General features: G+C 45.7%; 2 protein-coding genes across 2 annotated transcripts; both read left to right on the top strand.

Annotated features, from left to right (window-relative positions):
- The first annotated feature begins 767 nt into the window (after nt 1–767).
- Nucleotides 768–9309, top strand: LOC121305346 (coronin-1C-A-like). The gene is made up of 3 exons (XM_041236955.1): nt 768–845; nt 4003–4213; nt 9062–9309. The coding sequence occupies exons 2-3, from the start codon at nt 4016–4018 to the stop codon at nt 9257–9259; spliced, it is 396 nt and encodes a 131-aa protein (XP_041092889.1). The 5' UTR covers nt 768–845; nt 4003–4015; the 3' UTR covers nt 9260–9309.
- A 3079-nt stretch (nt 9310–12388) lies between these two features.
- Nucleotides 12389–15407, top strand: LOC121305345 (coronin-1A-like). Its single transcript, XM_041236954.1, has 7 exons — nt 12389–12591; nt 12786–12905; nt 12994–13098; nt 13314–13456; nt 13937–13997; nt 14157–14366; nt 14457–15407. Exons 1-7 carry the CDS (start codon nt 12475–12477, stop codon nt 14553–14555), a joined length of 855 nt encoding a protein of 284 aa, XP_041092888.1. The 5' UTR covers nt 12389–12474; the 3' UTR covers nt 14556–15407.
- Nucleotides 15408–16806: the final 1399 nt, after the last annotated feature.

Genomic DNA, 16806 nt, shown 5'->3' with positions numbered 1-16806 from the left:
CTGATTATTGAACTGTGAAACCACAAATGGATAATAATAATAATCTTTATATAGTGCCTTTCATAATGGACCACCAGAGTCACTTACACCAATGTCTCAGCCCAAAGACAGAGCACAAGAAGGTTTAGTAACTTGCTTAGGGTCACACACAAGGAGTCAACTGGGATTTGAACCCGGGTCCTGCCTGTTTTTTTAACCCCTGGACCCCGAGTTGTATCCACTCTTCCGTCTCTCTCACCAGCTCTCTTTAGAAATTGAAGCAGCTGCTGCCGGCTCTTCCATCTTATTTTTAAGGTTTAAGCTTGAAAACTTGATTAAAAAGGATCGTTTCCTCTTTTCAGACAGAAACTTGTGAACACTCGGAGTCCACAGCACTGTAGTTTTCCATTGACTTGTGATGTAACTTTCCAACGTTAAATACAGCTGTGACCAAAAGGTTTTCACGTTAACATTTAATTACACAAGAGCACTTCTTAGTTTTCCAGATACTTCACGAAAAACTGACTATAAAAAATGTGACATTTTAAAATCTAACATAAAATATTCACTGGACTGCTATTGTGGCTTCCTTCTGATTGACTTTTTTTTGGCAAAATTCATTTTGTAGTTTGATTACATGATGTTTAATAAAATATCTAAATGATGTTCATGCTGTTTCTTTGCTTTTAAATGATTTCTCATAGGTGATGCAAAATCTTTAGAGGGGTGGTGGAGTATTGCTTCTCCTAAAAGAGGAAGTCACCACCTCTCTCTCTCTCTCAAATAAAGTCACCGTTACTGATAACGGCTCTCTCACTCTACTTCCGTGCACCGAACCCAGCCTGCTGTCTATAAGCTCCATTGAGGTACGAACCACTGTCTTTATTAGAGACCATTGATTTTAATTGTAGGCTTGAATAGACAGGAGCGCTGTGATAGTGTGCAGTGAAGCAGGTTGTCTTGCTAAACTCTATATTTTTTTAAAGATTACAGTAAATGAATGATTCCACTGTGTAACACAATTTTTGTTCCTGGGTAGTGAGTGTTATTTCCTGATTGCTTATGCCTCAAAAGTATAGAAAATGGCTATTATTCCCCACAAACTTTGCTTTTGTGACCAGGACAGTGATATTTCAAAATATCACTATTTCTAATGGGAAAATGGGCAAATGTGTGTCTTTTCGTTCACATAAAGTCAGAAAAAAACAATATATGAATCCAAATTAACATGTATTTCTACTAAAGTAATACAAAGATGACTACAAAAGATTTAGAAGCGAGTAGTTTTTCGAGATTTACGATTATATGTTGTTTTTTTCTGACTTTATGTGAACAAAAAGACACACATTTGCCCGTTTTCCCATTGGAAATAGTGATATTTTGAAATATCACTGTCCTGGTCACAAAAGCAAAGTCTGTGGGGAATAATAGCCATTTTCTATACTTTTTGTCGTTCAGTTCGATAGCTTGGTGTGTAAAAACACTGTGGTTTTTCTCTAAGGTATTCATTTTGTGGAAACTGTACATCTGGAAAATTAGAATCTGTGCATTTCAGGTTGAAGGTCTCAGTTATCAGTGCAATGCCAGCGTCTGGTGCAGCTTTACACTAGCAAAAGCAGTTTTGTTTGTGTATTAGTTTAATTATGTGTATGGGTCTATATACCGGTAGTTGCAAAAAAGATTCTAAAAGAGGAAACAGAGAAGGCAGGGGACCGTTATTTCACATGCATTTGTCATCATTTCCTGTAAAGAACCTGCCGGTATGATAATATAATAATTGCATTTTTTTCTGCTTTAATGTTTCATTGGGTAGTAACAGGAGCTGATTCTATTGTGTTGCATTTCATTCTTTTCTATTGTGTTGCGTTCCATTTCATTCGATTCAGTTTGTGTGTGTGTGTGTGTGTGTGTGTGTGTGTGTGTGTGTGTGTGTGTGTGTGTGTGTGTATTAGCCTTCATACTGAGGCGGACTTAAAACAAAGTTTTACTGAATATTTTAATGGGTTGAAACTTCATGAGCCCAAGCATGGCCTTCGTCAGGTGTGTGAAGCTCACTGCGGTCTGCCAGTAACAGAGCACAGCAGAACTGAAATGAGCTGTAAACCAGAGGATAAAAAACAGGAAGTTACCTACCACATCCTGTACTGTCTGCAACAGAATCCTTATTAAAGTGCCCCAAATGCACAGCAACATGTAATAAAGCAGAAAGCATGCTAAAGCACAGAGAGGTCTGGTAAAGCACAGGGAAGCATTGTAAAGCACAGAGAGGTCTGGTAAAGCATAGATTTCAGTGACTCCCTTTCGTAAACATTTCGTGTCTCCTCACCCATTCCCGAGATCCCCATTTTCTCTTTCGTATGTTTTTTCTGTCGTATAGCATTGTAAAGCACAGAGAGGTCTGGTAAAGCATAGGGAAGCATTGTAAAGCACAGAGAGGTCTGGTAAAGCACAGGGAAGCATTGTAAAGCACAGAGAGGTCTGGTAAAGCATAGGGAAGCATTGTAAAGCACAGAGAGGTCTGGTAAAGCACAGGGAAGCATTGTAAAGCACAGAGAGGTCTGGTAAAGCACAGGGAAGCATTGTAAAGCACAGAGAGGTCTGGTAAAGCATAGGGGAAGCATTGTAAAGCACAGAGAGGTCTGGTAAAGCACAGGGAAGCATTGTAAAGCACAGAGAGGTCTGGTAAAGCATAGGGAAGCATTGTAAAGCACAGAGAGGACTGGTAAAGCATAGGGAAGCATTGTAAAGCACAGAGAGGTCTGGTAAAGCACAGGGAAGCATTGTAAAGCACAGAGAGGTCTGGTAAAGCATAGGGAAGCATTGTAAAGCACAGAGAGGTCTGGTAAAGCACAGGGAAGCATTGTAAAGCACAGAGAGGTCAGGCAAAGCATAGGGAAGCATTGTAAAGCACAGAGAGGTCTGGTAAAGCATAGGTAAGCATTGTAAAGCACAGAGAGGTCTGGTAAAGCATAGGGAAGCATTGTAAAGCACAGAGAGGTCTGGTAAAGCATGGCAAACATGGTAATCCCTAAACTACGGTAAATAGTATGACCATGGCTTTAATACTAAATGAGGCTTTACATTGACATCAATAGGAGCAAATCAGCATTGTAAAAAAAAGTGGCCTGCAAAGGAGGTGTGGATTTAGGGTCAGGGTTAGGGTTAGGGTTAGGGTTAGGGTTAGGGTTAGGGTTAGGGTTAGGTAACTACCGTATTGAGTCTTATTGACCTGTTTTAATGTTTTTAAATGACCCCCTCCCTGGATTGGATTAGGCAGCAACGGTTGATCTTTTTGACTCCGGAAATAGGAGGTTTGACTCTGCTGCCAGATTATGTCCTTATAAGTCAGTCTCTCTCTCTCTCTCTCTCTCTCTCTCTCTCTCTCTCTCTCTCTCTCTCTCTCTCTCTCTCTCTGGCAGTTGCGTTGGCAGTGTGAGAGTCTGAGAAACACGTAGCTCACAGGAAGGCTTGAGGTTGAGTCTCTTCTGATCTAACTTAGTCTTGCAAAGATACTTCCTGTTTTATTTCATGTTAAATTGAACAGTCCCCTGGTATAGAGTATAGGGTAGAGCTGTCAGTATGTCTGTCTTCCTGCATCACTGTCTCCCACAAGGATTAGAACCCAAGTCCCCAGAGAAAGGTGCAAGGCAGGAATGAGAGGCAGTCCCTCTTCTGAATGGGGCAGCACATGAAAAATGCCATTTAATAGAGAAAAGTGTAAGGTACTGCTCGCAGGTAATACAAATGTCCATTATAAATACCATACGGGAGACACTGAAATTGAAGAAGCAATCTATGAACTGAGAATCGTGAGGGTCTGGAACCAACTCTGATATTGAAGCCGACACCCTGGGATCCTTCAAGAAGCTGCTTGATGAGACTCTGGGATCAATAAGCTGCGAACAACCAAACGAGCAAGATGGGCCGAATGGCCTCCTTTCGTTTGTTCTCCCAATCCCTAATGTGTTCCTCTCCCAATCTAGAACAGCCCCTGATGTGTTCCTCTGTGTGTTTCTTTCCCAGTGCTCCCAGTACGATGGCTCCGAAGGTGGTGCGCTCCAGTAAGTTCCGGCATGTGTTTGGTCAGGCGATGAAGGCTGATCAGTGCTACGATGACGTCCGCATCTCTCAGATGACGTGGGACAGCAACTTCTGCACCGTCAACCCCAAATACGTGGCCATGATCGTGGAGGCCAGTGGAGGCGGGGCCTTCATGGTGCTGCCGCTAAGCAAGGTGAGAGACACACTGGAATACACCCTGCGATCACAATGCATATACAATACACCCTGCGATCACAATGCATAGACAATACAGAATACACCCTGCGATCACAATGCATATACAATACACCCTGCGATCACAATGCATATACAATACACCCTGCGATCACAATGCATATACAATACAGAATACACCCTGCGATCACAATGCATATACAATACAGAATACACCTGCGATCACAATGCATATACAATACAGAATACACCCTGCGATCACAATGCATATACAATACACCCTGCAATCACAATGCATAGACAATACACCCTGCAATCACAATGCATATACAATACACCCTGCAATCACAATGCATATACAATACAGAATACACCCTGCGATCACAATGCATATACAATACACCACCCTGCGATCACAATGCATATACAATACAGAATACACCTGCGATCACAATGCATATACAATACAGAATACACCCTGCGATCACAATGCATATACAATACAGAATACACCCTGCAATCACAATGCATATACAATACAGAATACACCCTGCGATCACAATGCATATACAATACAGAATACACCCTGCGATCACAATGCATATACAATACACCCTGCGATCACAATGCATAAACAATACACCCTGCGATCACAATGCATATACAATACACCCTGCAATCACAATGCATATACAATACACCCTGCAATCACAATGCATAGACAATACAGAATACACCCTGCAATCACAATGCATATACAATACACCCTGCGATCACAATGCATATACAATACAGAATACACCCTGCGATCACAATGCATATACAATACACCCTGCGATCACAATGCATATACAATACAGAATACACCCTGCGATCACAATGCATATACAATACACCCTGCGATCACAATGCATATACAATACACCCTGCGATCACAATGCATATACAATACAGAATACACCCTGCGATCACAATGCATATACAATACAGAATACACCTGCGATCACAATGCATATACAATACACCCTGCGATCACAATGCATATACAATACACCCTGCGATCACAATGCATAGACAATACACCCTGCAATCACAATGCATATACAATACACCCTGCAATCACAATGCATATACAATACAGAATACACCCTGCGATCACAATGCATATACAATACACCCTGCATTCACAATGCATATACAATACACCCTGCAATCACAATGCATATACAATACAGAATACACCCTGCAATCACAATGCATATACAATACAGAATACACCCTGCGATCACAATGCATATACAATACACCCTGCGATCACAATGCATATACAATACACCCTGCGATCACAATGCATATACAATACACCCTGCGATCACAATGCATATACAATACAGAATACACCCTGCAATCACAATGCATATACAATACACCCTGCGATCACAATGCATATACAATACACCCTGCAATCACAATGCATATACAATACAGAATACACCTTGCGATCACAATGCATATACAATACACCCTGCGATCACAATGCATATACAATACACCCTGCAATCACAATGCATATACAATACAGAATACACCCTGCAATCACAATGCATATACAATACACCCTGCAATCACAATGCATATACAATACAGAATACACCCTGCAATCACAATGCATATACAATACACCCTGCAATCACAATGCATATACAATACACTACATACATGCTTTACTATGCATTGCTTTACAATGCTTCCCTATGCTTTACCAGACCTCTATGTGCTTTACAATGCTTCCCTATGCTTTACAATGCTTCCCTATGCTTTACCAGACCTCTCTGTGCTTTACAATGCTTCCCTGTGCTTTACCAGACCTCTCTGTGCTTTACAATGCTTCCCTATGCTTTACCAGACCTCTCTGTGCTTTACAATGCTTCCCTATGCTTTACCAGACCTCTCTGTGCTTTACAATGCTTCCCTGTGCTTTACCAGACCTCTCTGTGCTTTACAATGCTTCTCTATGCTTTACCAGACCTCTCTGTGCTTTACAATGCTTCCCTATGCTTTACCAGACCTCTCTGTGCTTTACAATGCTTCCCTATGCTTTACCAGACCTCTCTGTGCTTTACAATGCTTCCCTATGCTTTACCAGACCTCTCTGTGCTTTACAATGCTTCCCTGTGCTTTACCAGACCTCTCTGTGCTTTACAATGCTTCCCTATGCTTTACCAGACCTCTCTGTGCTTTACAATGCTTTAACTGTGTTTTATCACACAGTGCTGTGCTGTTGGGAGACTCTATAAGGGGTAAACACACTATATAAGGGATTCATTTGCACAGCTGCAGTCTGCTTCATTAGTTCATACTTAAAACTTTTCCAGTTCATTCTCTGTTTGACTAAACTGGTATATGTAAAAATACTCCAAAATCAGTTTTTTGGTTTTTTTTTTTTTTAGTAATTTGTTTTTTGACCTTAAAAGGTGATATGCTTGTTGTGAATCTGACACAGGAAGTGGTAATCTTGAAAACAGGAAGTGGTTTTGTTAGCTGCATGATACTGAGGAGATGCTCTCTCTCATCTGTGTCTCTCTGTTTGTGTGTGTGTGTGTCTGTGTCTCTCTGTTTGTGTGTCTGTGTGTGTGTGTGTGTGTGTGTCTGTGTGAGACAACACAGACCCTGTGTGTGTGTGTGTGTGTGTGTGTGTGTGTGTGTGTGTGTGTGTGTGTGCATTGCATTGTATTGTGTGTATTGCATTGAATTGTATTGCACTGGACTGTATTGCATTGCATTGTATTGCACTGGACTGTATTGCATTGAATTGTATTGCACTGGACTGTATTGCATTGAATTGTATTGCACTGGACTGTATTGCATTGAATTGTATTGCACTGGACTGTATTGCATTGAATTGTATTGCACTGGACTGTATTGCATTGAATTGTATTGCACTGGACTGTATTGCATTGAATTGTATTGCACTGGACTGTATTGCATTGAATTGTATTGCACTGGACTGTATTGCATTGAATTGTATTGCACTGGACTGTATTGCACTGAATAATGAATTCCTCAAACATCTTTCAATTTAATATGTGCATCAGACCCTCAACTCGGCCCAAGTGTGTATCTGTTTCTGTCTCTCTGCATCTTTCTCTCTGTCTCAGTGTGTTTTACCCTGTCCCCCTCCTCTCTCTCTTTGTCTTTCCTCTCCTTTCTCTAGGTTTATCCATGTGTCTCTCTCTCTCTGTGTTTATCCCTGTCTCTCCTCTCTCCTCTCTCCCTGTGTTTATCCTTGTCTGTCCTCTCTCCTCTCTCCCTGTGTTTATCCTTGTCTCTCCTTTCTCCTCTCCCTGTGTTTATCCTTATCTCTCTTCTCTCCTCTCTGTGAGTTTAACCCTGTCTCCTCTTTCCTCTCTGTGTTTAACCCTGTCTCCTCTCTCTTCTCTCCTTTGTGTGTTTAACCCTGTCTCTCCTCTCCTCTCTGTGAGTTTAACCCTGTCTCCTCTCTCTTCTCCCCTCTGTGTGTTTAACCCTGTCTCCTCTCTCTCTCTCTCTGTGTTTTAACCCTGTCTCCTCTCTCTTCTCTCTCTGTGAGTTTAACCCTGTCTCCTCTCTCTTCTCTCCTTTCTGTGTGTTTAACCCTGTCTCTCCTCTCCTCTCCTCTCTGTGTTTAACCCTGTCTCTCCTCTCCTCTCCTCTCTGTGAGTTTAACCCTGTCTCCTCTCTCTTCTCTCCTCTGTGTGTTTAACCCTGTCTCTCCTCTCCTCTCTGTGTGTTTAACCCTGTCTCTCCTCTCCTCTCCTCTCTGTGTTTAACCCTGTCTCCTCTCTCTTCTCTCCTCTGTGTGTTTAACCCTGTCTCTCCTCTCTCTCCTCTCTGTGTGTTTAACCCTGTCTCCTCTCTCTTCTCTCCTCTGTGTGTTTAACCCTGTCTCCTCTCTCTCTCTCTCTGTGTGTTTAACCCTGTCTCTCCTCTCCTCTCCTCTCTGTGTGTTTAACCCTGTCTCCTCTCTCTTCTCTCCTCTGTGTGTTTAACCCTGTCTCTCCTCTCCTCTCTGTGTGTTTAACCCTGTCTCCTCTCTCTCTCTCTCTTTGTGTTTAACCCTGTCTCCTCTCTCTCTCTCCTCTTTGTGTTTAACCCTGTCTCCTCTCTCTTCTCTCCTGTGTGTTTAACCCTGTCTCCTCTCTCTTCTCTCCTTTCTGTGTGTTTAACCCTGTCTCTCCTCTCCTCTCCTCTTTGTGTTTAACCCTGTCTCCTCTCTCTCTCTCTCTTTGTGTTTAACCCTGTCTCCTCTCTCTTCTCTCCTTTCTGTGTGTTTAACCCTGTCTCTCCTCTCCTCTCCTCTCTGTGTTTAACCCTGTCTCCTCTCTCTTCTCTCCTCTCTGTGTGTTTAACCCTGTCTCTCCTCTCTTCTCTCTCCTCTCTCCTGTCCACAAATGGGACAGACAGTCGGAGAGTGAGAGAGAGGAGGGGAGAGACAAAATTTTGGGAAGAGAGGGAGAGGAGAGAGCGCGATTAGACACTCAAATTGGGACAGAGGGAGAGAGAAGAGGGGAGACACTCAATTTGGGAAGAGGAGAGAGAGAGAGAGGAACCCCCAGCACAACAACAAATGTTGCTTTCGAACCCTGTCTCTCCTCTCCTCTCCTCTCTGTGTTTAACCCTGTCTCCTCTCTCTCTCTCTCCTCTCTCCTCTCTGTGTGTTTAACCCTGTCTCCTCTCCTCTCTCCTCTCCTCTCTCTTCTCTCCTCCTCGAGACACAAATTGGGGGGGACAGAGAGGGAGAGGAGAGAGGAGAGGCACAAATGGGAGTCTCTCTCCTCTCCTCTCCCTCTCCTCTCTCCTCTCTCAGACGGGGCGTGTTGATATGTCTCAGCCGCTGGTCTGCGGTCACACCGGTCCTGTTCTTGATATTGAGTGGTGCCCGCACAATGATGACATCATCGCCAGTGGCTCAGAGGACTGCACCGTCATGGTGAGACCCTACAGACACACCCTATTGACCCTATGCATCCCTATATGTATATATAGACCCCTACAGACACCATAAACAACCCTTATAGATAGCCTGTAGAACATTTAGATGCTATACACTCCCCTAGAGACCCTTATAGACCCTTTAAACGTTCCCTATAAACCCACCCTATAGCACCCCCCCCCCCCTTCAATTGTGATGGATACTGAATAACAGAGCCTGTCTGTCTGTCTGTCTGTCTGGCTGTCTCTTCAGATGTCTAGACCCTAGAGGGGTCCTACCCCCAGACTGAGTTTTTGGTTAGTGTCTCGGGCACCCAGTTGGGGACCTCCAGTGAGGTTTGCGCACACCTAGGCTCCCCGTCGGTGGGTTTGCTCACCCTAGATCTCGACCCCCTCGTCGCTGATGGGGGTGGCGCGTGGGTGTTGGTGGACTGATATATATATATAAATATATATATATATCTATATATATATCTATATATATAGATATATATAATATATATATATGATATATATATATATATATATATCTATTAATATTGTATGCTGAAACACACTGAGCTATTTCGGTTTCTTCATTGTCTTCATAGTGGTTGATCATTGCCCATTATGTTCCAGGCTGTGACTCTGTCAGTGTGTGTGTGTGTGTGTGGCTGTGGCTCTGTTTCCAGGCTGTGAGAGACTACTGTCACACCACAAAAGGGGTAAACAGACGTCACACGGACACACACAGCAGGTTCGACACTGAAGACTAGTACACGGACACAAGGGTCGACACTGAGACAGATGTCGGTGTGTGTGTGTTCCAGGCTGTGACTCTGTCGGTGTGTGTGTGTTCCAGGCTGTGACTCTGTCAGTGTGTGTGTGTGTGTTTCCAGGCTGTGACTCTGTCAGTGTGTGTGCACACAAAGGTCCGACACTGAGACACAGCCACACACCACACAAGGTCCGACATTGAGACAGCCTACACACACCACACAAGGGTCCGACACGTGAGACACAGCACACACACACACAAGGTGTCCGACACTGAGACAGACAAAGACAGAGTGTGTGTGTGTGTGTTCCAGGCTGTGACTCTGTCGGTGTGTGTGTGTGTGTTCCAGGCTGTGACTCTGTCAGTGTGTGTGTTCCAGGCTGTGACTCTGTCAGTGTGTGTGTGTGTGTGTTCACACCACACACACACAAAGGTCCGACACTGAGACAAGCCACACACACACACACAAAGGTCCGACACTGAGAGACAGCGTGTGTGTGTGTGTGTTCCAGGCTGTGACTCTGTCAGTGTGTGTGTGTTCCAGGCTGTGACTCTGTCAGTGTGTGTGTGTTCCAGGCTGTGACTCTGTCGGTGTGTGTGTTCCAGGCTGTGACTCTGTCGGTGTGTGTGTGTGTGTTGCAGGCTGTGACTCTGTCGGTGTGTGTGTTCCAGGCTGTGACTCTGTCTGTGTGTGTGTTCCAGGCTGTGACTCTGTCAGTGTGTGTGTGTGTGTGTGTCCGTGCTGTGTGTTCCCAGGCTGTCTAGACAGCGACACACACCCACAAGGTCCGACACTGAGACAGCCACACACACCACCACAAGGTGTGTCCGACACTGAGACAGCCACACACACACAACAAGGTCCGACACTGTTCCAGGCTGACTCTGTGTGTGTGTGTGTGTGTTCCAGGCTGTGACTCTGTCGGTGTGTGTGTGTGTTCCAGGCTGTGACTCTGTCAGTGTGTGTGTGTGTTCCAGGCTGTGACTCTGTCAGTGTGTGTGTGTGTTCAAGGTCCGACACTGAAGACAGTCAGTGTGTGTGTGTGTTCCAGGCTGTGACTCTGTCTGTGTGTGTGTGTATGTGTGTTCCAGGCTGTGACTCTGTGTGTGTGTGTGTGTGTGTTCCAGGCTGTGACTCTGTCGGTGTGTGTGTGTGTGTGTTCCAGGCTGTGACTCTGTCGGTGTGTGTGTGTTTCAGGCTGTGACTCTGTCGGTGTGTGTGTGTGTGTTCAGGCTGTGACTCTGTCGGTGTGTGTGTGTGTGGCTGTGACTCTGTCGGTGACTCTGTGTGTGTGTGTGTTCCAGGCTGTGACTCTGTCGGTGTGTGTGTGTGTGTGTGTCCAGGCTGTGACTCTGTCGGTGTGTGTGTGTTCCAGGCTGTGACTCTGTCAGTGTGTGTGTGTTGTTCCAGGCTGTGACTCTGTCGGTGTGTGTGTGTGTTCCAGGCTGTGACTCTGTCGGTGTGTGTGTGTGTGTGTGTGTTCCAGGCTGTGACTCTGTCGGTGTGTGTGTGTGTTGCAGGCTGTGACTCTGTCGGTGTGTGTGTGTTGCCAGGCTGTGACTCTGTCAGTGTGTGTGTGTGTTCCAGGCTGTGACTCTGTCAGTGTGTGTGTGTTGCAGGCTGTGACTCTGTCAGTGTGTGTGTGTGTGTTCCAGCTGTGACTCTGTCAGTGTGTGTGTGTGTTCCAGGCTGTGACTCTGTCAGTGTGTGTGTGTTCCAGGCTGTGACTCTGTCAGTGTGTGTGTGTGTTCCAGGCTGTGACTCTGTCGTGTGTGTGTGTGTGTTCCAGGCTGTGACTCTGTCGGTGTGTGTGTGTTCCAGGCTGTGACTCTGTCGGTGTGTGTGTGTGTTCCAGGCTGTGACTCTGTCAGTGTGTGTGTGTGTTCCAGGCTGTGACTCTGTCGGTGTGTGTGTGTTGCAGGCTGTGACTCTGTCGGTGTGTGTGTGTTCCAGGCTGTGACTCTGTCGGTGTGTGTGTGTTGCAGGCTGTGACTCTGTCGGTGTGTGTGTGTTGCAGGCTGTGACTCTGTCGGTGTGTGTGTGTGTGTTCCAGGCTGTGACTCTGTCAGTGTGTGTGTGTTGCAGGCTGTGACTCTGTCGGTGTGTGTGTGTGTTCCAGGCTGTGACTCTGTCGGTGTGTGTGTGTGTGTGTTCCAGGCTGTGACTCTGTCGGTGTGTGTGTTCCAGGCTGTGACTCTGTCGGTGTGTGTGTGTGTGTGTTCCAGGCTGTGACTCTGTCGGTGTGTGTGTGTGTGTGTGTTCCAGGCTGTGACTCTGTCGGTGTGTGTGTGTGTGTGTTCCAGGCTGTGACTCTGTCGGTGTGTGTGTGTTCCAGGCTGTGACTCTGTCGGTGTGTGTGTGTTCCAGGCTGTGACTCTGTCGGTGTGTGTGTGTGTGTTCCAGGCTGTGACTCTGTCAGTGTGTGTGTTCCAGGCTGTGACTCTGTCAGTGTGTGTGTGTTCCAGGCTGTGATAACGTGGTGATCATCTGGAACGTGGCTCGTGGTGAGCCAGCCATCACGCTGGACTCCATGCACACCGACATGATCTACAGCGCCTGCTGGAACGCCACGGGCAGCCAGATCATCACGGCCTGCAAGGACAAGAAGATAAGAGTCATCGATCCACGCCAGGGGAGCGTGGTGCTGGTGAGTGAGTGGAGGCACAGCATGACTCACACAGTGTGTGGTGCAGGTGAGGGAGACACAGCCCAATACTCAATCCACTGCACAGATAGGGAGAGAGAGACAGAGAGCAAGAGAAAGAGAGAGACAGCATGTTTATTAGGCAGCTCAGTTCAGTGGAATAACCTTTCGCTCCCTCTCCCTCTCCTCCTCTCCAGGAGAAAGACAAGCCCCACGAAGGGAGTCGTCCCGTGCGTGCGATCTTCGTGTCAGAGGGGAAGATCCTGACCACTGGCTTCAGTCGTATGAGTGAAAGACAGGTGGCGCTGTGGGACCCGGTGAGTGCTGAGCTCAACACACTGTATTGTATTGCATTGGACTGTATTGCACTGGACTGTTTTCTGAATGTTTTTTGTTCTTCCTCAGAAAAGCTTGGAGGAGCCTCTGACTCTGCAGGAGTTGGACACCAGCAGTGGAGTGCTGCTGCCCTTCTTCGACCCTGACACTGGCATTGTGTATCTGTGTGGCAAGGTAGGGGTTAAAAACACACGACACTCACTGAGACTGACACACACACAAACACACATGAGACAGACACACACTGAGATACGCAGAGACTAACACCCACACGCACTCAGGAACACACTGACACACACACTGACAGCGAGACTGACAGAAACACACACACTGACAGACAGTGAGACTGGAACACAGATGAAGCCTGGTGTCTCACTCCCTCCTCGCAGGGGGACAGCAGTATCCGGTACTTCGAGATCACAGACGAGCAGCCCTACGTTCACTACCTCTCCATGTACACCAGCAAGGAGTCCCAGAGAGGCCTGGGGTACATGCCCAAGAGAGGGCTGGAGGTCAACAAGTGTGAGATTGCTTCAGACTCCGAGTACGGGTCTCTCCCGACCTCCAGTTGGTCACACTCTAGTAGTCACTCACTCTCATCCCCTTCCCCCCATCACACTCTAGTAGTCCACTACCCCCCCCCCCTTCTCACCCCGTCACACTCTAGTAGTCACATCACCTCCCTCCCTTCCCTTCTCCCCTCCTCGTGAGACCTCCCTCCCATACAATCAGCTAGTTCCCTCCTCCACTCCCCTTCCACCCTCCGTAACACTCTAGTAGTCCCTCATCCACCCCGTCACACTGGGGCAGTCCACTCCTCCTCCCGTCACTATTATACCCCCAGTTGTAGTCCACTCCCTCCCCCCCCACGTCACAGGAGGTCCCTCCCTCCCCTGGATCGTTCAAAATAAGTCAGGTGAGGGAGGGGGGGCAGTGTAAGATTGTCAGGGGAGGGGAACTAGCAGTGGAGTTTTTAATGTGTTTTTAATGTGTTCAATCTCTTTTCTCTCTGCAGGTTTTACAAACTCCATGAGAGAAAGTGTGAGCCCATAGTGATGACCGTCCCTCGCAAGGTAAGTGTAGCGACTCTGTATTGATTGTGTATTGGCTCTGTATTGATTGTGTGTTGACTCTGTATTGGCTCTGTATTGATTCTGTATTGGCTCTCTATTGACTGTGTATTGACTCTGTATTGGCTCTGTATTGACTCTGTGTGGATCTTCCCGTTCCAGTCGGACGTGTTCCAGGAGGATCTCTATCCTGACACGGCCGGGCCGGAGCCCTCGGTCGAGGCAGACGATTGGTTCGCTGGGCGGGACGGGGAGCTGATCTTCATCTCGCTGAAGGACGGCTTCGTGGCGACGAAAACGCGAGAGTTCAAAGTGAACAAGACACTGCTCGCCAAAACCACGGCTACCGCCCGGCCGAGCACTAAGGACACCGTGAGTACCACCAGTGTCACAACCAGTATAAACCAGTAACACTCATTCACACACAGGTCAATAAGACCCCACCCTCTGCCTCTGTTCCAGGACTTGCAGAGTGTGCTCGATGAAGTGAAGAAGCTGAAGTCGACCGTGGAGGAACAGAAGAAGCGAATCTGTGAACTGGAGAAGAAAGTGGGGAAATAGATAGAGGGGAAGAGGTGGGGAGAGGAGAGGAAGGAAGGCGAGAGGAGAGGAGAGGGAGGGAGGTAGAAATGCTCTTCACAACAGTGCTACTAAACTTCAACTGGGTTTTTGTCTCAAACTATCCATTGAATGGCTCTTTGGCGTCCCACTGAGCTCCACAACACAGCGCTCATTCACATTTTAGTGTCCAGTCTAAAGCAAGTCCAGTCTAAACACAGCTCAATTCATAATGAGAACTACGAGACATAGTGTCTCAGTGCAGCTCTGATCCAACTCAAATCCACCCAGAAACACAAAGCATGCAAAAGTGCTGAATTCAGAACTGTTCAAAGAAACTGAATTAATTTGGTGACACGTCTTTTCCAATGCGCATTTTGTGGACGTTGAGAAAGACTTAGAGTCGAAAATATTTGCCATTGAATTTAGTACTTTCACAAGGTGCCGTACTACAGCCATGTGGGGTAACTCAGAAGTAGAGCAGCTATGTTAGATATAATGCAGTATTTTTTTTTATTTTAATTGAAGTAAAGTATTGTATCGGTGTCAGCACTAATTCTTGTATGTGTTAATAGCACTGGAATCAAATCTAACCAAAGATCACATTGAACTGATACAGAACAGAAAGCAGCCAGGACTTCTTCAGGGACTAGGGGATAAAAATACACCCCCTTTAAGAAAAACATTCTCTTTAAATGTGACAACAGTGCAGTAACAGTATTTAACCAGAAGGAGGTGCAAATGCAATAAACAGGAGGAAAACATGAAAATGTCAACGATTTATAAAAAAAAAATTAGGACCAAAAGATATGATTTATTTTGTGTGTGTGTGTGTGTGTGTGTTTTTTTTTAGGGTTATACAGAACAGAATTGCTTTGGAAAAAAAAAAAAAAAAATAAAAAAAAAAAAAGCTTTTATGAAAAAAATATGAACTATTCACCACAAAAAGGTGTCGGCTCTTTTTACACAAATAAATAAAAAGGGGATTTGTTTAAACAAAAAAGTGTCTCTAATTTCCTCCTCGAGGAGGTCGGAGCTAGAGCAGGGTGAGCCAATATTATGTTTGTTTTTTTTCTGGATCATTTTTTGATTTTTTGTTTGACTCAAGACTGATAAGTGGTCGTTTTAAACACAGCACAAAAAGGTGTCGGCTCTTTTTACACAAATAAATAAAAAGGGGATTTGTTTAAACAAAAAAGTGTCTCTAATTTCCTCCTCGATCTCTGTCCCCACTTTATGTTTTCAAGACCTAAGTTAAAACTGGAAGAAACAAACTGAGTCCAGCAGAGCAGCTCTAGTTTGGGGCTCTAGTGCCTTCATCAGCGTTACTGAAACTAAACTGAGTCCAGCAGAGCAGCTCTAGTTTGGGGCTCTAGTGCCTTCATCAGCGTTACTGAAACTAAACTGAGTCCAGCAAAGCAGCGTTTGGGCTCTAGTGCCTTCATCAGCGTTACTGAAACTAAACTGAGTCTAGCAGCCCAGCGTTTGGGCTCCAGTGCCTTATTTTTTTCCCAAATATTCTACGAACTTCAGCTGCTGTTTTAGAGAGAAATTCAAGCCTGGACTAGTCAGAGCAATCAAAGCAAAAACCACAGAATACCAGACTGGAGAAGAGAAGGGAGGAGACAGAGAGAGGGGAGAGGGAAGAGGGGGAGAGGGAAGGGGGATGGGAGAGGGAGATGGAAGAAGGGGAGTCTCTTCTCTCCCTCGATTTGTCTACAGTGTCATGGCTAAAGGTGCTTCGCCTGAGTTTATCTTCTCTGGGAACCCTGTCTGTGTTGCCGCTTCGTTGAGTTCTCTCTCAATCCCATTGCACCACACATTGAGAAAGGTTATAAAACCAGTGACTCTGTGTGCAGTGAACCACCTGAGAGTTTCACAAACAAAGATTAGAGTCCCTGCTTCCTTGTGTGTGTGTGTGTCACCCAGTACTACACAACACTGCACATCACCAGCATAGAATAACAACTAGCAAGGAGCAGTGTGCTGAAAGTCAGATCAGTGGTAGGGATCTTGGTAAGCAAATGAGTTGTTAGTATCATGATATATTAAGTTTACTGCTTTGGTATTACCCTTGGTAAAAGCACAGAGAAGAGAATGAACCAGCAAAGTATGAGATCACCATACCAACTAAAGTCTGATATTAGCGAAACATTTTGTCTTGCTAGCAAGTTTGGACGTGTAGTCCTAACTACAGGGTTACTGTGGGAGAGACAGGGAGGGGAGGGAAAGATGGAAAGACAGGGAACACAGA

Source organism: Polyodon spathula, chromosome 42, assembly GCF_017654505.1.
Source record: "Polyodon spathula isolate WHYD16114869_AA chromosome 42, ASM1765450v1, whole genome shotgun sequence".
Taxonomy (NCBI): Eukaryota; Metazoa; Chordata; class Actinopteri; order Acipenseriformes; family Polyodontidae; genus Polyodon; species Polyodon spathula.
Note: the sequence above shows the minus strand (reverse complement) of the source record. Positions and strands in the feature narration are given on the sequence as shown.